Here is a 19,336-nt window from a genome sequence, read left to right as displayed (position 1 = left end):
GCCCCCACACAACCTCCAGCCTCTGGAACGCCCCATGCCGTGCGCGCGATGCCAGCATAGTCATGATCCGCGGCAGCGCCGCATAGCACGCCCCCTGGTGCTGCGGCGCCGGCATGAGCAGGCGTATACACCTGATCTGCCGCGAGGTCGCCTGGCCCATGGATTTCAGGATCCGGACCACGCCTGTATCCGGAGCGTCGATGCGCGAGAACAGCAGCGTGTTGTGCATCCACAGGATGCCGTGGGTTTCGTGGTGGACTTGACGGCATGTGCGGCGGAGGGAGAGGGAGGTGAGTATTAGTTTCGGGTTGGCAGCTTTGTTTCCTTTTCTTTTGGTCTTTGTTTTTGGGATTGGGTTTAGGTTATCATTTGTATTTGGATTGGTACGGCTGTTCGTGCAAGGAGAGTGTGGATTAAGGCATATTTTATATCGCGAGCTTGAGCTTGAACTTGAGGTCGAGGTAGAGCGGTATGGGAGGGCTTCGATTAACGGCGCGGGAGAGGGCGAGATGAGGATATATGCGTATATTTGGTCGCGGAGTTCGCGGGGGAGTGCGAGGAGGGTTGCCATTACCTGTTGCTAGTTGTGTATGAGGATGATACGAATTAAGGATGGGTGGGTAAGTTCAGTGCTAAAGTAAGGTACCTAGGTAGGTTTCTTGGGGAAGCTCTGGTGTGGAGCGCGCGGGTCGGGCCTTCGGCTGACGTGACAGGGATTTCAAGGGGCCTGAGGACAGGAACAGGGAGGTGTTTGGACGTTGTCAATGGTTTTTGGGTTTTCGAATCCCATTTTCTATCTTTATTTGTTATATATATTGGACAGAGCTGCTCATTGTGAATATGCGATGTATAATCTTGGAGTCTTATTCTCGTGTTTCCAAATCTACTGGGTATCTGAGCCGAGCGCCGTTTCATGCCTTTCTACCTGCCTCATAAACTCCAAAACCCATACACCAATTCTATATACTTGCTCTCCTTGGAGCCATGGTTCTGCGCAAAGCTTTCTTTTCCTCCGTCTCATCCACCAACGGGAGAACACCCTTTTCCCTGGTTTCCGCAAGGAACTCCTGGCCATATTTATACCCAACCTGATAAATCTCATCAAACTTGCCGAAATCAAGCGTTCCATACTTATCAACAGGCGGTCTCATGTAGAGGCAGCCTGGTGTATTTTTCGCTCTTTCCAATGCATCCACACTAGAGACATAAGCCAGTCGTGCTTGGATCTCGGCTAGAGTGGGCGGGTTTGGGTATGAAGAGAATGGGTTCCAGCGGTTTGTGAATGCCCAGAATCCTGATAATGAGTCTCCGAATGTTTGAGGTGTATCGTCGTCAAGACTTCCTACATCAACTGCAAATATCACATCTGCCCCGAGAGACTTCATATGCGATACTGTCAAATTATCAACATAGCCTCCATCGAGAAGCATACTTCCCTCATCGCAAAGAGGTGGAATCAACCCCGCCAAGGACATTGATGCTCTCACATATCGCCACGCATATCCACTTGTATGAATCTCCGATCGACTCTTGCTGATGTTCGTGGTGTTACAATAAAACTCGAGCCAGAAATCTTCAATTTGACTCTTACCAAACGTCTTGAAGATACCACGATTAAACTCATGACCGGTGGTGTATGATGCAGACGGGTAAGTCAAATCGAGGGCGAAACGCCACATACTTGCCATTCGTCCCGCAAACTTCTTTGCTCGACCGTACATGGGCACAACATCTGCATCGCGGGCATATAGTGCACCGATGAAGGAGCCTATAGATGTACCACCGATAATGTCGATGGGGATGCCGGCCTCCTCCAAAGCTCTGATGATGCCAACCTGTGCTATGCCTCGAGCGCCACCACCACCGAGTACTAGTCCAATTGACTTTCCACAAAGTCGTCTCGCGATCCTATGGAAGTCGCCTTTGAAAGGCGTATCTGCGGAATACAATGGGGTTTGTCTAACCCTGCGAGATGTGTACTTTTGGATCTCCGCCTGTAGGACTTGAACGCGTTGCTTCAATGTAGAACCAAATTTCCAGGTTTGAGGATGAGTAGGTACAGAGCTTGAACTGAATTCCATCTGTACGTGGTGATGTCCTCCATTGATCCAAACTCGATTCCGTAACCATGCACGTGTTGTGCCGGGCACAGAGAATCGGTCGGCATGTAAGAGGACCAGCTCCTTCCTCGCGGTCGTTTTCATGCCGAGTAAGAAACGCTCATATTCTCCAATCGCAGGAGAACCTTCGGCCAATCCGACTAGTAGAATGCAGTCAGCCTGGCTAATGCAAGTCTGAGTCCAAGGAGAATTGACGTTAGTGTCTAATATGACCCGTGTTAGTATAGATCCAACCAAGCGTATCATACAAGTATTGTACAAAAAGTGGCAATCAGGAAAAAATTAGAGTTGTTGAATTTTTGGTCTTCATTGAAAGAACTCGGGGTTAAAAAGAAAATCATCATTTGCCAGAACATCAAAAGAAAATTTCAAGACTTACCAGCAACGTAGAGCACTAGACCATATTTCTCCTCGAGGTCTGCAAGATACTGAGCTAGCTTGAGCTTGCCCATGCGGCTGAATGCATGTCGTCCAAGGTGATTCAAAATAGCTGCTTGATTGAGCGAGGTGACCCCGTTGGCAGCCCCAATTTGGGTTAAAGCATTCATCAGCCGGGTTCCGAACTCAACCACAGGTACGCCAGCTGTAACAGGCAGAATAGCTACGGTTCGAAGGTTAACTGTTGAGGAAACTTTATTATTTGTAGCGCCAGTGGCTTTGTCCTTTCCTTGGTCGAAAACCGGATCCTCGATCAAAGCCCTCATGCGAGACGCAATGATTTTTGAGATCTTGATCGTAATTCCAGGATGTTCCTGGGCAAGACTGTTAAACAGAGTCTTCGGGAACTTGGCAAGCTCGGTGTCACGGATTGCGTGAAGTGTAGCTGGTCGGGTAGACTCCGTCATGACTTCAAGCTCACCCACACTTTCACCTTGCCCATACTCACCCACGACCTTCATTTCAGCCTTGTCATTGTTGAGCACTAGGCGCAAGCGACCGTTCAGGACAATGTAGATAGCATCACTATCATCTCCCTGATGATATATGACTTGGCCAGCACTGACCTGAACCCATTCTAGTGCGAAGTCGATGTGAAGAATGAGTCGCGGCAAAAGACTAGTTAAGCGCTTTGCCATCGTGAGTAGCACAACTGGGTACTTTTCTACAACTCTCTCTAGCGCTTGTCGTGGTAGGAATCCCACGTAGACATCCGTCTTTGCGATGACATCAATGAATGACCGGTAAGCCGATATCGTGCCAATGTAGCCAGCAATACCACCGGGCTTGATCAAAGCCAATGACTTTCGCCCGGCCAACTTGCGTTTCTTCCCATCAGTACCAACTCCAGAAACTGAGGCAGAGGCTTGAGATGATCCGGTCTTTGTACGGGACAAAGGGGCCAATGTCTCTTCTCCCCCAAATTTGGCGAGGCTTTGACGATGGGATTGGCCAAGAACCGTTGCATCTGATTTGTCGTCGACAGGAACACTGACATCCAGAAAGCCGTCAATCACGTAGTACAGCCCCGGATTGCGCTCGCCTTGTTCAACGAGAACGGATCCTTGAGGGAAGAATACAATCTCAACTTCCTCTTGCAACTCTTGTGCTAAGCCTCGGGTACTGGGAAAGCCGCCCGCACTGATCCCGCCGGATGTTATGGATTCCGCATCACCGTCTGCGGAGGCTTCGTAAGGGTCGATGATACCAAAAGCGTTGTTGCTAAAAACCGCCTTCTGCCTTCTCTGATCGTAAGAAACGAGCCTAGGGGAAGCTTCAACAGAATCCGACATCCTTGAAGCATTTTTGGTGTTGGTAAGACCAATTGCCTTGAAGATGCATTCAAGAATAGACCCACGAAACATGCTATCCTCGTCGACCGACTCTTGCCGGTGTAAAGTCACTCGAGGATTCAGGGTATTGGTAAATGGATTAAACGTTTTCTGTGCAAGGGGGCTGTGAACATCGTGTTGCCACACTTCAGGAGTTCTACCATTACCCAATGCTCCTTTACCAAGACCTGAATTGCTCCTCCGACCACCAGACCGGGACATTTGTATATTGGTAAGCAGATCCCCGGGACTTGGGCTCACTCCAATATCTCGGGAGCTCGATGGCTCAAATCTAGTGCCGGAAACAGAATAAGCCCCCTTGGAAGAGTGAGCTTGCACAGTTGCTTCTTTTCGAAGGTTGTTATGAGACCGTCGTCTTCGACCTGCACCCGGATTGTGTAACGCTATTCCTTTACTACCTTCCTCCGGTCCAATTCTTTCTCTCTCGCGTGTGAACTTCTCCTTCAATCGCTTCAGAGCATCTCCTCGTAGAAAATTTGGCAACTCGTAGGTGGTATACTTATTCATATGTTTTTCGGTTCGTAAAACTTCACTTGTCAATCCAAGATATGAGTGTCCAGTTGCAAGCGTCACTCTCTGTAGCCTGGTTAAGATGACTTGAACTATATGCGCTGTAGCTTTTGGATATACCCTAGTAAGGCGGCGGAAAGCACTGGCGGGTATAATGGCAATAGTAGTGTCAACTGTTGCTCTTGCAACCACATCAGGATGAGCAGACGTCTGTGTTCTTCTGGTTTTTGGTCGTTGCTTGTGCGAGCCCACGTTGGGATCAAGAGATAGTGGGGGTATAGTGGGTAGTGTACCACCAGCTGTAGAGCTTGCCATAGTCGAAGAACGTCGTCCCCGTATTTTCGCATCGCCATTTTGACATGGGGCCCCATATATGGGGCTTGTTGGAAGAGATGGAGGGGTATCATGATGACTCTGATCGAAGCCAGCACTGGAAGGAAAGCGTGTATTCCCGTACCCACTACTTGAGACGCTCGAGTCCAATTCATCGTCTTCGGTATGTCTCAATTTCACGTCCTCTGTAAATAAAGACAAGATGGAGAATAAAGATGACATCGGGGCCCCATTTCTCACTTCAGTCAGTAATTGATATCGTTGGTGCGCATTCCCCGTTCCTTGGTCATCATCGCTGTCCGACGAGTCGTCTTCATTAAATCCAGAGGGCTCGGAATCAGTGTCGCGACTTTCTCGAGCAGACTTCACAAAGATCTCCACCAATCCATCCACAACCAAGCAGAATCCTTTTTCTTCTTCCAGATTCAAAGTCTCACCGGCTATGAGCTTCCTGGTTTGCATGCTCCGAGTAAGCTCGTGGAATACAGGCCTCTCTAAATACCCAAACACCTTTATTGCGCTAAGGAACTCGTCCAGGTAGTTTGAAAATCCAGACTTTGAGCCATCCTCCTGAGTATCCGGATATAGGTCTATTTGAGGTTCCTTTCTCTGCGGCTCTGGCGGCAGTCGAGCGTACATATTGAGGAATCTGTACCGTACGAACCAACTGGCTGTCGAAACGAAGGCGATCATGATGAGCATTCTGTGGGTGCCTATTAGCAGTTATTTGTGGAACATAACACATGATACAAACGTACAGAGTAGTTGCATTCATTGTAACCGTTAAACTCGTTGAGAAGAGAGTAAACAGCAACGTAGGAATGGTGATAGTAGTAAAAGTAATCACCCAATACAGAATTCCTGGAATGATGGTGATCAGGTAGAAAACCATTCTGCCCAATGACACGAGCCAACTTCTGTCGGGATTCGCTTGCTCTGCGAACACTGCTGTGGTAGAAGCCAATGGTGCGGTTGAAGCAGAGCTCATGTTGCTGGCCAAGCTTGTGAAGCTCTCAAGGGCGGAGGAAACCGGACTGGAGATAGACATAGTTGAGGAACAGTAGAACTGACTGCCTATAGGCAGTTCAGCTCTTACTAGATGTTGATATCATTTGTCAAAAATGTACCCGGGGTTTTCGTTACTCGAAAGTCATATGTTTCTTTTGCAGTTGACGGTCAGAAGACGGACGGAACTAACACTGACTTGGAATTGATCTCACCTACAAAACCTCGAAGCTCGGGCCACATTGAATGACAGGGATCTAAATTCACGCTAAGCATCCCACCACAGCCCTCCAAAATTCTGTTCTGACTCTTTTAAACGTGAGGCAACACACAACGACCATACACGATCTCCTGCACAAGAACTCCCTCGAATTTACGCATGAAATCGACCCTGCACACTTCGCAGTCGATAATACAAAAACCAGCGACGAAGCGCAAGTAAATCGTCACCAAAGCCAACACGCGCCCCGCAGCGCATCAACCCCAAATATGTCTTTGACGAACTGCCGCTTCTACGAGGAGAAGTTTCCTGAAATTGATAGCTTCGTGATGGTGAATGTCAAGCAGGTATGGATGTGTGGGCTATTAGAGGAAGGCGACATAAACTGACCAATATTGAAGATTGCCGAAATGGGAGCGTACGTCAAATTGCTCGAATACGATAACATCGATGGCATGATTCTACTCTCCGAACTGTCGAGACGTCGTATTCGTAGTATCCAAAAGCTCATTCGAGTTGGGCGAAATGAAGTTGTGGTGGTTCTGAGGGTTGACAAGGAGAAGGGTAAGGCTGGCCTACGAATTGCTGCGGGGTATTGGACGCTGACAGGATGGGCATTCAGGTTATATTGATCTTTCGAAGCGTAGAGTGTCACCAGAAGATATTGTCAAGTGCGAGGAACGTTACAACAAGGGCAAGATGGTACATTCGATCATGCGACATGTTTCCGAAAAGACCAAGCATCCTATCGAGGACCTCTACGAGACGATCGGCTGGCCTCTGAACAAGAAATACGGACATGCTGTAGATGCTTTCAAGCTCTCAATAACGTAAGAATGGAATGTTTAGGTTTCATATGCATTTGCTAATTGGGATAGCAATCCCGATGTCTGGCTAGAGGTCTCATTTCCAAACGATGTAGTCGCCGAAGAACTCAAGTCCTATATCGGAAAGCGTCTCACACCTCAACCTACAAAGGTTCGCGCAGACGTCGAAGTTACCTGCTTTGGTTACGAAGGAATCGATGCCGTCAAGACTGCACTTCGAACAGCTGAATCTAGAAATACCCCAGACAACCAGGTCAAAGTCAAGCTCGTCTCACCTCCATTATACGTCCTTACTAGCACATGTCTGGAGAAGGCGGTTGGAATTGCGACATTAGAAGCATCCATTATTGACATTCGGAAAAACATCGAGGCGGCAGGAGGTTCTTGCATTGTGAAGATGGAGCCAAAGGCTGTCACCGAGAACGACGATGCTGAGTTGCAAGCATTGATGGAGAAGCGCGAGAGGGAGAACGCGGAAGTGAGCGGTGATGAGAGCGAGTCTGCATCTGATGAGAATGCTGTAGAGACGATGTAAAAGCATTTTGGGGATAATTAAAAAGCATTCTGGAAGATTTGCATTACGGGCGCACAGGGCTTTAGAGCTCATATAAGCTGTCCATAGACGGATAAAATGAATGCTATCTAATGGACTTGTCAATGATGCTTTAAGAATGACAAGATCTGAAGTGATATTAAGCCCCTCAATGCGGCGAGGCTAGCAGTTTGGTCTGACAAGGCTGCCTCGCTGCCAAGTACTGTAAGAAATCTAGGCGACTTTCAACCTTTACTCCTTCAAACCGATAAGCCTCTGGCTACCATGTTCAGCAATCGGATATTCTCTGCATTACGAAACACAACTGTATCTAGAAATGTAAATGCATTACGAAATACGCCATCAGGCCGATTCTTCTGGGACACCAGTCGCAAGCTTCTCATCATCGCAACCTGGATTCCAGCAGTAGTCTTCTTCAATGAAAATGTCGGCATGGTGACCTTCGTCACTGGGCCTTCCATGTACCCGTACCTCAATACCAATTACAATGAAAGCCAATCTAAAGATGCATGTTGGGTCAACAAATGGAAACCCACAGAAAATCTCAAGAGGGGAATGCTCGTCTCCTTCTGGTACATCACCTAGACCCCAATCCTTTCAATTCTGTATACTAACGAACCATAGGAGTCCAGCACATCCCGAAGTCCTCGCCGTAAAACGCGTCATAGCTTTACCTGGAGATAAAGTCGTAACAAGAGCTCCGTACCCTATGCCTACTGTTGATATCCCGCGCAATCATATCTGGGTCGAGGGGGACAATAAAGATGGAACGAAGACGTTGGATAGTAATTATTATGGGCCGATTTCGACGAGTTTGGTGCAGGGGAAGATTACTCATGTTTTATGGCCTTGGAACAGTGCTGGAAGGATACGGTGGTGGGAGTTTAAGGGGAGGACAAAGGTTGTGAAGGGAAAGGGGGAGGATTGAGCGAGGCAGGGAATAATATGACTGAGAAACACTTCGATAACGAGTTTTATGGTGAAGAAAACCCGTCACTCTAAATCTGATGAGGATTCTAATAGCAGGTCTACGTCAAGGGTTTCGAAAAATCCTATACAGATGATGGGGGTGGGGTGAGAAACACTGTTTGTACATACATACATAGTACAGCATGGAGAAGTTAAACTTCCCCTCCACGGACCCCCCTACAAAGAGAATCCGAAGAAAATGGAAATCAATAGACGACTAGTAGGCCTTTGACTATACTAATTCTCTTTTACTGCAAATCATGACATTTCTTCAACTCATGTTAGTTTTCTTTGAAATACTTCAGCCTTGTGCCTTACATAACCGAGCTCGGGCTAGAAATATTATCAGTCGGACCTTTAGCCCTTCCTACACATTCAACAATCGGCACATTTATCACCACCGAGCCCTTTAATACCCCCAAAAGCTCCTGTGGGGAAGCCCCAAAGGCGACTCATCCGGGAATTGAGGTAGGGCCATGTCCCTGGCCTCTCGCGTTGCCAATTTGTTCTCTTCATCAACAAGTCTTCAACAGAGCACCAACGAGTTCGACTTGGTTGATGATGGAGGCCCGGCGGGGAAACAAGGTCTCGCGGATATTAGAATGGGAGCAGACAGCGTCATGTCGGAAACAAATGCACAGAAAGCGGTCGAGGAGGAGGCACGACCGCCTTACCTTCATGTGAGATAAACACCTTAGAGTTGAAGGTCTGATACTGACTCCTATAGTCTATGATTGCTGGAGGGATCGGTGGGACTACTGGGGACCTCTTGATGCACTCTCTAGATACGGTCAAGACTCGTCAACAGGCCGATCCGAGTTTTCCCCCGAAGTATACAACCATGGCATCTTCGTACTCTACAATCTTCCGGCAAGAAGGCTTACGGAGAGGGCTGTATGGTGGATGGCTTCCAGCTTTACTTGGATCATTCCCTGGGACCATCATTTTCTTTGGCACATACGAGTACAGCAAAAGACACATGATAGATTACGGCATCACCCCGCAGATTGCCTATCTTACAAGTGGTATGTCACATAAGGAAAAGTAGCCAAACATTTCTAACTTAGAATCAGGATTCGTTGCAGACTTTGCAGCTTCTTTCGTATACGTCCCATCCGAAGTCCTAAAAACCCGTCTCCAACTCCAAGGCCGGTACAAAAACCCATACTTCAAATCCGGATATAACTACAAGGGCACAGCCCACGCTGCCCGAACCATAGTCCGCCAAGAAGGCTTCTCCGCTCTCTTCTATGGTTACAAAGCGACAATCTTCCGTGACCTCCCCTTCTCCGCATTGCAGTTCACATTCTACGAGCAAGCACAAACTTGGGCCAGGAAATGGAAACAGAGCAGGGATATTGGACTACCGCTGGAACTTTTCACGGGGGCTGCGGCAGGGGGACTTGCTGGAGTTATCACCTGCCCGCTTGATGTGGTGAAGACGAGGATTCAGACTCAGGTTAATCCGTCTACGGAGCCATCTGTTAAGCAGACGCCTGCTCAACCTCCTGCATTGGCCGAGGGGAAGCCGGGAGCAAATTCTTCACTGAGACAACAGATTCGGTCGATCTCTACTTCGTCCCCCTCAACGCATACTCCGCGCCCTGGGTGCATTAATCTTGATACATCCTCAGTATTCACCGGATTAAAACTTATCTACAAGACTGAGGGTATAGCTGGAGGTTTCAGAGGCGTAGGACCAAGATTCGTGTGGACGAGCGTTCAGAGTGGATGTATGCTGTTCTTGTACCAAACGATTTTGAAGAAATTGGATGTTTATACAGCTTCTGAGAATCAGGAGTCTGCTTTATGATTCTTCAAATCGGTGAGCATGCGTAATAGGGACTGCAATGTAAATGTATGTATATTGGGGGCATTTTCATGGGCGTTTGAACACCATGCACAGCATGTCGGGATAGACAATAGATCTTCACTTTGTAAAACAGTTTTATCAGCTTATTATGGATTTGATTCGGAAGTAGCTTGCATCATCAGACTGTATGATGGAAACCATATTGAAGAGGCTTCATGTGTCACAAAATACAATACCAGCAGACAAAAGAGCGGAGCTGTAAAATGAGGCTTGGATCACTCCACTTCGGGTGACCGATACCTGCCACAACTGCAGTGATAGTGGTTCCATTTCGAGAACAAGAATTCATTTACACTTCAATTCAGAACATCCACACCACACCTCCGCCAATTGGCCCTGCCACGAGGGCAACATCATATCCTTTCAATGCCCCAACATTGTTGAAATGGCTAAAGCTCCCTCAGCATGCGATCAGCTCTGCCCGTGCCCTCCAAAGGCGCCCTACGAGCCCTCCGCAGCCTCGCCCTGGGAACATCCTGCACCGTTGCCTTCGGTGCTGGCATGATAACTGAAGACCGACGACGTCGAATTCGTTCTGCTCGAGAAATACACGACAATGCCCAGAAGATCAAAGAATCGAGGAATTATTATAGTGATGGGAGAGCACTGATTGATACGTTGGATGATCGTATTATAGATGATGCTATATGGCTTGCTGGGGATCCGAAGTTGAAGAAGTTGATCAAAGAGACGAATTTGGCTTTGCAAGAGGAGGAAGAGAAACTACGCACGACTGTAACCCTGCCTGCTTCTGAACTACCACAACCCCAAGATCTGAAGTCCGAATCGAAACCTTTTCCTTCCGCGTCAACTATTGGCCGCCCCTCTCAACTCTGGCTGTACAATGAATGGAAGGGGGTCCCAAAGTCAAAGGGAGAGGACCTATCCCCAAATTCATCCGAAAGCCTCGATCTGGCAGTAGCCTCTCCACAGGCACATGTGCCACAAAAGCTGGTCCACAATCGCCAACACAGGCTTGCCAGTGATATCTCTAGACTTTTGCAAGATCCCGAAGACCCAGATAATGTTGAGGCTGCAGCCTTACGATTCTTCGATGCTTTTGAGCAAGGGGTGCCTATTGGTGATGAAGGAATCATACCATTTTTAATTGATTCTGCCGCCAATCTCTCGGAGCTCTGTAGGAAGCATTCAAAGTTTTCTCACGCTGAGAGAGTCCTCGATATTGTTCTTACGCGTCCCCCTATAGACGAGGCAACATTTCAACGATTTCAGCCTCTTAAAGTCATTTCGAATTTGATATCAAGAACGGACGTGGCCAATACTTTACCTCTCCCAAAATACAAGCTCAGAAAGGCCTCATCCTTGTATCTCCTTCCTGAGTCCAGACTCAGAAAAGCTACGTCAATATATCTCATGGAATTCAAGGAGAAGCCCGGTATTCCAGCAAATCCCAAACTATATTACTCAATTGGCGAGAGACTTTGTCGTGAGACATGTCTAGCCGGCTTGCATGATCTCACACACAAGGTGTATTTTCGTGCCCAACTCGGACGTCAAGGTCTTCGGCCGATTGGTGTCGATTCGCTCATAACAGCAACCAGCGCTATGGGGCGTCACAAGAGGATGTTTCGCTACTTTAAGGCTTTCTATAGTCAAACATCTCCAGATCAAGTGCAGCTCTACAATATTAGCGATCAGGTTATCAATTCTGTCCTCAAAACTGGCAAAATGGAACAGGCCGAAGAGGTTCTCTTTATTGTCAATCGAATGGCGAATGAAGGTGGATTCGCAAGCTCGACTACCCCTATACTCAAGGTCCTAGGACATCAATGGAGATCTACTCGAGATTTTTCCAAGATCGAAGAGTTGTTTAAAAGACTGGAGCCACTTGTTCATTCTGCAAACCATCCCCAAGCCGCTTACGGTGCTATTATCCAGTACTGCGTCGAGGCGAGCAAAGAAAACGAGGCTCAATCATATTATGCCGATTACCGACAGAGATATACACCTGCCCAAGCTGATATCCGTATCTACGGGCATTTCACACTTGCTAAGGCTATGCGAAATGATTGGGCAGGCGCTATTGAAGATCTACAAAACATGGCTGTTCTCGTCACCCCTCAGAATCAGGGTGAATATGAAAGCTCCTTCGTTCCTGTTTTGAAGCTCTTCGCGAAATCTCATCCCGTCAATGAGGTTGAAGACTTTGTTCAAGACTTTATTGACAATCATCAATTGCATTTGACAGACTACATTTTGAACTTTATGATCAAGGTTTATGCGAAGGCAAAAGAGGTTGATGCTTTGGTTGGTTGGGTAGAGTATGCGAACTCAGTCGGCTGCCCAATTGATGCAGTTTCTGTCAATACAATCCTTCACAACTGCCATCAATCGTGGAACTTTTCGTTCCAGGAAGTTCACGTGCTCTATTGCAAGATTCGCAAGGTGGCCAATTCTCGAAACACTTCAGACAAGGACACCCTGGAACTACTTGCCCGTATTGCATTGTCAAATTGTCCTAATGAGATTGAAGCTGGGAGAAGATTGAAGTTGCTGAAGGAATTTGGCAGATCTAAGCAGTTGTGGGACGGGCCAGGGGTCATCCGAGCTATGGCTTCCTCATTTGCAAGAGGAGAGCCCGCTGCGACACTCAAGATCTATGGGCTTGCCATCGAAAAGCGTGTCTTGCTTAGTTCGAGGCATATTCTTCTGGCTATACGAGCGTCATTGCAACTTCACGAGAGCGATGTCAGCGAGGCAGTTCGCTTGATCAAAGATGCGCAGCAATTCGGAAAAGATGTCTCCCTGTCAGTTGCAGCGCTACTTATTCACCAACTGGACCAAATAGATCACCAGTCCAATTCCCTGGCTGACGAGATTTTACATTTTGGCGAAACAGCTATTTCTACTCTAGAGGAGAACGGGATCAAGATTTCGCAGGCAATTTTGAATCACACAATGAGTCAACTAGAAAGAAGTGGCGAATATAGCATGGCAATAGAGTTCTGGAAATCCATGTGCCGCCGCTTGAAGATCTCAAATTCGGCAATCGAGCTCGAAACGCTTACCACCCTACTCAAGACGTACATTCAGCTTGAAGATGGTGTGGGAATTCGGTGGGCGGTGCATATGCTTGAAGCAAACGGCATCGCACCCGACAAACGGTTCTACCTGTACGTGAAGATGGCCCGCAAAGAAGTACAGAGAGATTCAGAGTCGCCGAGAGGTTACCGTATTAGCAGTGGCTTCATGAGCTCTCTTATGTATGCTACAACACGAGTGGCAGTCTTGCGAAAGCAGGAGACAAAAGAGAAGGAACGCGTGAAGCAATTAACTGTAGATATCATCGAAAGGGCGATCGGAAGTCAAGAACGAGGTGGTGCCATTGTTTTGGAACGACAAGCAAAGCGTCCACGCAACGAACCACGGATGGAGGACAATGAAGAGTCAATCGCGGCTCCGAGGAAATCACCTCTTGATATGTGTGAAGTACTTACTTCATAGACTGTACATACAAGTAATATCAATATAGATGTAACATACAAGCTCATATAGTCTTATACTAACAACGCAAGAGGCTTACCTGTCTGTTTCTAGAGAATTCATCGGCTTACGAGAGCGGAAGTAAAATTGGGAAACATTCTAATCAAGTGAAAAGCATAAAAATCGAGAAAGATGTGGCTCTAATAGCGTTGAAATTTGGTCGCTTTCATCCCACACCCATTCTACGCCAAGACATGATGACCCCACACGTCATATGCAACGGCAAAGTCAATAAATATTTTGGATATCCTTGTTCGGGGCACAGCTTCCTTCCACCTTTTCACTTGCAGACGCTTCACCAGAACACATCTTCTACACGAAGCTCCATGTTCTCTGAACCGTAATGTCGATAGTAGCAGAGTATATGCAATTCCTCCTTCCCAAAATAAACTCCGCTGACAACAACAAAACAGCCAAGTCCGGCGCGTCGACAGCCAACTCGACCGCGTGCATCTCATCCCCAGCCTCACCACCACCACCACAACAAACACCTCCACAATCCCCCGCATCATCTCCCTCCAATCAACAATCCAATCGCTCTCCACAACTACCTCTTCTTCCCCGCTTCTCACGCCGTACCACATTCTCTCCCTCCTGTCCTCCACCTCACTTTCAACCCACCCCTCCACCACCACCACATCAAGGTACGAAACTGAACTCGAATGGCTACTCGTCAGTAAAGCCACCGTCCAGATCTACGGCCTCTTGCTAGGAACACTTCTTGAGCAGACAATCCCGCTAAATGAGGAGTTGTGGTATTGGGATGAGGTTCTTGGGAGTTATGGTTGGAGTGGGGTTTATGCGATCCAGACCAGTCCGGGACGTTGGTGGGGATGGGGATGGGATGTTTTTGAAGACACTAAAACACGCGTGGCAAATTTACGGGAGTCGAATGGTGAAGATGCGGGTATTAGAAAGGCAGGGGAAGGAGTGGGGGATAGTTGGAGGAGATTTTACGGACTTGTGAAGGAGAGTGTGAGGGAGCGCAGCGTGGCCGATATCCAGAGACGAGTTCTCAGTCCTATTGCGCTTTGTAGGGAGGAAGCAAGGGTGAAGCAGGCGAAATTGAGGAGGCTGAGGGAGATGGGCGCTAGTGGGCTGGGCGTGTTGATGGATGAGGGGTTGAGCTTTAATTTTGGTGATGAAAGTACAGTTATCTCCAAAACAGAGGAGGGTGATAGTCGAGAGTGGAAAGTTGTGGTGGAGAAGAGTATTGCGCTTATGGACGTTGTTCTACAGAACGTCACTACGCTAGAAACGGGCGTCTCGGACTTCGAGGATGCAGTATTTGCGAGTGTGGAAGATGATCCGGATGTCTCGGCCATGGGAGCAGATGAGGATCAAGTTGGTAGACCGGCGAAGCTTTCGATGAGACTTCAGCATATTCTGGAGGTTCATGTGCCGAATCATATGGCTAGCTCTCAAAAGCTGGTAGCTGAATATGGCAGACCATCGAGAATTGTGCGCTATTGGCTCCCTGCCAGCATTTTACTCTTATCTTCGACGACATTACTACGGATAGTTGTGAATCGAAAGGCAGAGATTATCTCCTGGATCAGAGACCTCGGTGCTACAGTACGAGATTTCTGGTTTAACTGGGTTATTGAGCCAATGAAGAAGGTTATCGGCACTATTCGCCATGACAAAGAGAGCGAGGTTGCTATCATGAGCAAGGAAAGTTTGAAAGGCGACAGAGACAGTCTCGAGAGGATGGTCGTTGAGTTTGCGATCGACAATCCCAAGAACTCGGGTGTGGGAACTGGTGCTCTAGACGAAGCTCAGATTGCGGAGGTCAGAGCCAAGGTAAAGGAAGGGGATCTCACTCCTATCTTGAAGGCTTATGAAAAGGACCTGCGGAAGCCATTCATGGGAACTGTTCGAGGGGATCTCATACGGACACTGTTAATTCAAGTCCAGAAGACAAAGGTCGACGTCGAAGTTGCCCTCAGCGGCATCGATGCCTTGCTCAAGAGTCAAGAGTTAGTCTTTGGTTTCGTCGGCTTAACACCCGGCGTCTTGGTCTGCTTTGCAGCATTCCGTTATCTTGGTGGGGTATTTGGGAACAGGAGGGGGATGAAGCAAGGTCGAAAGGCTGGCCAGACAGTGCGAGTCCTTCGAAATATCGACCGAATCCTCACTCTAGCTACCCCAACGCAAAACAACTTGCTATCATACAAAGACCATGGTCTACTACTTTGCGAAGTTCATATCCTCCGGAAGCGCGCCCATAGACTCTTCCCAGGAGAGATCCAGCGGGAATTCCTCGAGGACGTTGGTGACTTGTGTAATATCAACAGTGGCATCCACCAGCAGCTCAAGGTTCTTGAGCGCATTAGATGGGGTTATGCCAAATGGCTGAGATGAATAAAATATACAGTAAACAAATTATAAGGGAACATACATGATGAAGCTCTGCATTGCCTAACTACTGCGTTGATTTGGTATAGAAGTTTTTGTGACTTTCGGAGTTAAGCATTACATTATCTTGGACTTTGCGAGTGAGTCTAACGTGTCAATATCGCGAAAGAGTTAGTTTATTATTGTACTCTTTTCAGAGCTTCAAGGGGCTTGAATCTGATTATTAGATGGATATATTGTAAAAGATTATCCCTCTTACAATTCACCAGTTAAATACTGCCCGTACCTTAATAGACGCGCCTACTTGATTTGGCGAGTGAGCGCGGCGCAATTGATTGACAAACAGCCGCTAATAATCAAAGGCAACCTCAAGTCAATCCTTCCTGCTGATATTGACTTAAAGCTCTACGAATAACGCAGCCTGCTGTTCCATTCTCGACACACGACCGCGGACTTTTGATTGTAGCCCCTTTAATTGCACGACCACGAGAACCACGAACGCAACCTCAAAGATCCCTCTACAATCAGTGTCATCATCCACGCATCAATCCCATCAACCTTCTCCCCTCAGAGAACCCTGACCCACCCACCTCCTGTACCCCACAGCATCTACCGCTACGTCGCAGTGTCGCACAGCCTAAGAGACATCACATCGAGCCTGTTCTTCTGTCAACATACGCGATCACCTTCAAGATGGCCGGGACGCGCAATTATGACTTCCTGGTAAGGCATCTGCAGTCGATATCGGAGCGCATAGCAATGCTAACACAACCACAGATTAAGCTGCTGCTGATCGGCGACTCGGGTGTAGGCAAATCCTGCTGTCTCCTACGGTTCAGTGAAGACTCGTTCACGCCGTCCTTCATCACCACCATCGGTATCGACTTCAAGATCCGGACCATCGAGCTGGACGGGAAGAGAGTGAAGCTCCAGATATGGGACACGGCCGGACAGGAAAGGTTCAGGACTATCACAACTGCTTATTACAGAGGTGCCATGGGAATCTTACTAGTCTACGATGTCACTGATGAGCGCTCCTTCAACAGTATGGCCTCGATCCCTGACTGCCACTTATTATCAAAATATAGCTGACATGTGTTATCTAGACATCCGAACCTGGTTTTCGAACGTCGAGCAACATGCCACAGAAGGCGTGAATAAGATCCTCATCGGCAACAAGTGCGACTGGGAAGATAAGCGAGTGGTTTCTACAGAGAGAGGACAACAGTTGGCAGACGAGCTCGGTATTCCTTTCCTTGAGGTCTCGGCGAAGAGCAACATCAACGTGGAGAAGGCCTTCTATAGTCTTGCGGCAGATATCAAGAAGCGAATCATTGATACGGCGAAAACGGATCAGGCAGCTTCCCAGGGAGTAGATGTTGGCGGGCAAGGAAGCGGAAGTGGAATGGGGTCCAAGTGCTGCTAGATGATAATGGGAGGTTTTTCCTGATGCTGCATGTGTTTTTTGTTGTGTGTTTGTTTAAGAGCAGCTTATGGGCGGAGTTTGGTCATTATACGGTACCACAAATTAAAGGCAATTCTTGCCGGTCACTTTGCCTTTGAAGTGGGAAACAACGAGTGTAGTGACTTCACATGGATATGGCATACGTGAGGAGTTCAAGTAACCTAGTTTCAGATCACCACAAAATCTCTGCATTAATTACTGGAGGCAACTCTTCGCCTGGCCTAGGGTTTTTCTTTTCGGGCATAGACCGCTTGTGCCATTCCCTAACGAATCGGCGAGCCTCATGCCGGTCTTTGAAGGACAGAACATATCTAGCTGGAGGCCGTAGGGTTCTCTGTTTCAACTTGGGACTTCCACCCATCTCCTCTTCCATCCCATTAACAACCGGATCGTCTTTCAGCTGAATCAGTCGATCCTTCGACAGAACCAGCTTCCAATGCAAATTGCGCCGTGTCCCATCGTCCCTGATAGCTTTCAACAGCTGCTGAGGATCAAACACCCCGATATCAGAGGTGATCAGCACCATATTCTCCGTTTTGGTCTCCCTAGCAGCTATAGCTCCCGGTCCACCTTCATCGAGTAATCGCAGCATTGCTGGCTTGTAGGGCTTCGATAACATGCGCAGGAAGAGCCGGCTGTACGGCGGCACGAGCGTGAAGCTCTTGACTAACTTCTGGATATCCTCTCCATCTTTCAACATTCCAGGCGGAAGCCGCACGCCTGGTATGTTCGAGCTTGCCCAGGCACTGCGCTGTTTGGCTATTCTCCAGATACGTAGAATGCTGTCTAGGTAGGCCTTGGCGGCTACGTCGTTGTAGAAGAGGATGAAGTAGTGACCAAGGGGGCGGAGGGTGTTGTTGTCTCGGCCGGGAATTACTGTTTTTCATTAGCTGCAAGTCCTGCTTTGAGATGGATATGTAGAGTGAGAAGGGAAACAGCTAGAACAAACATGCCTTTCATAATCCCACTCGTCCACCCCTCAATATGCTCTCCCCTCGGCCCCACCCTAAAGAAATCGCTCTCTTCCAACGTCTTCGTCGCAGAATTCAACACCAACACGCTTGCCTCCCTCCTCCTCCCCCGCTCCCCATCCTCCGCTTCCTTCTCACTCAAATACCCCGGCTGTGGGTCCTCCGCTCGCAGACTATTGCCACTGAGAGCCACAGGCGTCTGGCTCGGCAGATTTCTAAACTCCTTCTGCAGTCTCTCCCTCTCCAGCTTCACATTATTTTCATTCCCATCCCCAGAAATCGTCTTATTCCAATCAAAAGCCGGTAAGCGTCCTGGCTTCTCCTTCCTCTCCTCCGCTTTCTTCTTAGCTTCGCCTTCTTCCGGGAACAGTTCCTCGAATAGAGAAAGAGCAGCTGTGGTTTTCGCAGGCTGAAGATCGCGACTATCTCGTCTTATAGACCATACAGTACGGCGTAAGGAATGCGTGCTGCCCTTGCTATCCCCTGTCGAACTCGGCCTCGTTTCTGTATCTGAAGTTGACCTCGAAAGCGAGCTTGGATTCGGATTCTTGGTATCGGTAGTCGAGCTTGTGTTCGTGTCCTTGTTGCTGTTCCAATTGAAGCGGGTGTCTTCTTTGTTCTGAGAGCTCGTGTCATCGGATTTGCAGGCCCGCTGCTGCTGGTGCTGGTGCAATACAGCATGCGCACCAGCTAGTTGTCGCGCGTTCCATGCTGGTAACAAGAACTGCGGAGGCAGAGGCCGCGCCAGCAGCATCAATGTTGTGGTAATGGACTGAATCCAACGTCTATAAGTATGTTGACAGAGGTCAACGGTTCTCCAAAAACTCTTGGTTTCGCG

At 48.1% G+C, this 19,336-nt stretch overlaps 6 protein-coding genes across 6 annotated transcripts; 4 read left to right on the top strand and 2 right to left on the bottom strand.

The window, feature by feature from the left end:
• Nucleotides 1-959: 959 nt before the first annotated feature.
• NTE1 (Lysophospholipase) lies at nt 960-5,801 on the bottom strand (the record flags this gene model as incomplete). Its single annotated transcript, XM_031146611.1, has 3 exons — nt 960-2,323; nt 2,500-5,456; nt 5,512-5,801. 3 exons carry the CDS (start codon nt 5,799-5,801, stop codon nt 960-962), a joined length of 4,611 nt encoding a protein of 1,536 aa, XP_031009149.1.
• Nucleotides 5,802-6,247: 446 nt separating this feature from the next.
• On the top strand, nt 6,248-7,340 carry tif211 (Eukaryotic translation initiation factor subunit alpha; the record flags this gene model as incomplete). Its single annotated transcript, XM_031146610.1, has 4 exons — nt 6,248-6,325; nt 6,380-6,600; nt 6,626-6,808; nt 6,857-7,340. 4 exons carry the CDS (start codon nt 6,248-6,250, stop codon nt 7,338-7,340), a joined length of 966 nt encoding a protein of 321 aa, XP_031009148.1.
• Nucleotides 7,341-7,622: 282 nt separating this feature from the next.
• Nucleotides 7,623-8,286, top strand: IMP2 (Mitochondrial inner membrane protease subunit; the record flags this gene model as incomplete). Its single annotated transcript, XM_031146609.1, has 2 exons — nt 7,623-7,930; nt 7,983-8,286. 2 exons carry the CDS (start codon nt 7,623-7,625, stop codon nt 8,284-8,286), a joined length of 612 nt encoding a protein of 203 aa, XP_031009098.1.
• A 517-nt stretch (nt 8,287-8,803) lies between these two features.
• Nucleotides 8,804-10,140, top strand: YMR166C (putative mitochondrial carrier protein; the record flags this gene model as incomplete). Its single annotated transcript, XM_031146608.1, has 3 exons — nt 8,804-9,007; nt 9,055-9,352; nt 9,401-10,140. 3 exons carry the CDS (start codon nt 8,804-8,806, stop codon nt 10,138-10,140), a joined length of 1,242 nt encoding a protein of 413 aa, XP_031009099.1.
• A 465-nt stretch (nt 10,141-10,605) lies between these two features.
• ypt2 (GTP-binding protein ypt2) lies at nt 10,606-17,488 on the top strand (the record flags this gene model as incomplete). The annotated part of the gene is made up of 7 exons (XM_031146607.1): nt 10,606-13,650; nt 13,739-13,785; nt 14,118-16,045; nt 16,152-16,202; nt 16,466-16,785; nt 16,840-17,107; nt 17,169-17,488. 7 exons carry the CDS (start codon nt 10,606-10,608, stop codon nt 17,486-17,488), a joined length of 5,979 nt encoding a protein of 1,992 aa, XP_031009090.1.
• Nucleotides 17,489-17,699: 211 nt separating this feature from the next.
• Nucleotides 17,700-19,252, bottom strand: LHYA1_G001626 (uncharacterized protein; the record flags this gene model as incomplete). The annotated part of the gene is made up of 2 exons (XM_031146606.1): nt 17,700-18,403; nt 18,496-19,252. 2 exons carry the CDS (start codon nt 19,250-19,252, stop codon nt 17,700-17,702), a joined length of 1,461 nt encoding a protein of 486 aa, XP_031009091.1.
• Nucleotides 19,253-19,336: the final 84 nt, after the last annotated feature.

The sequence above is a fragment of the Lachnellula hyalina genome (assembly GCF_007821495.1).
Source record: "Lachnellula hyalina strain CBS 185.66 chromosome Unknown contig00008, whole genome shotgun sequence".
NCBI classification, from domain to species: Eukaryota; Fungi; Ascomycota; class Leotiomycetes; order Helotiales; family Lachnaceae; genus Lachnellula; species Lachnellula hyalina.
Note: the sequence above shows the minus strand (reverse complement) of the source record. Positions and strands in the feature narration are given on the sequence as shown.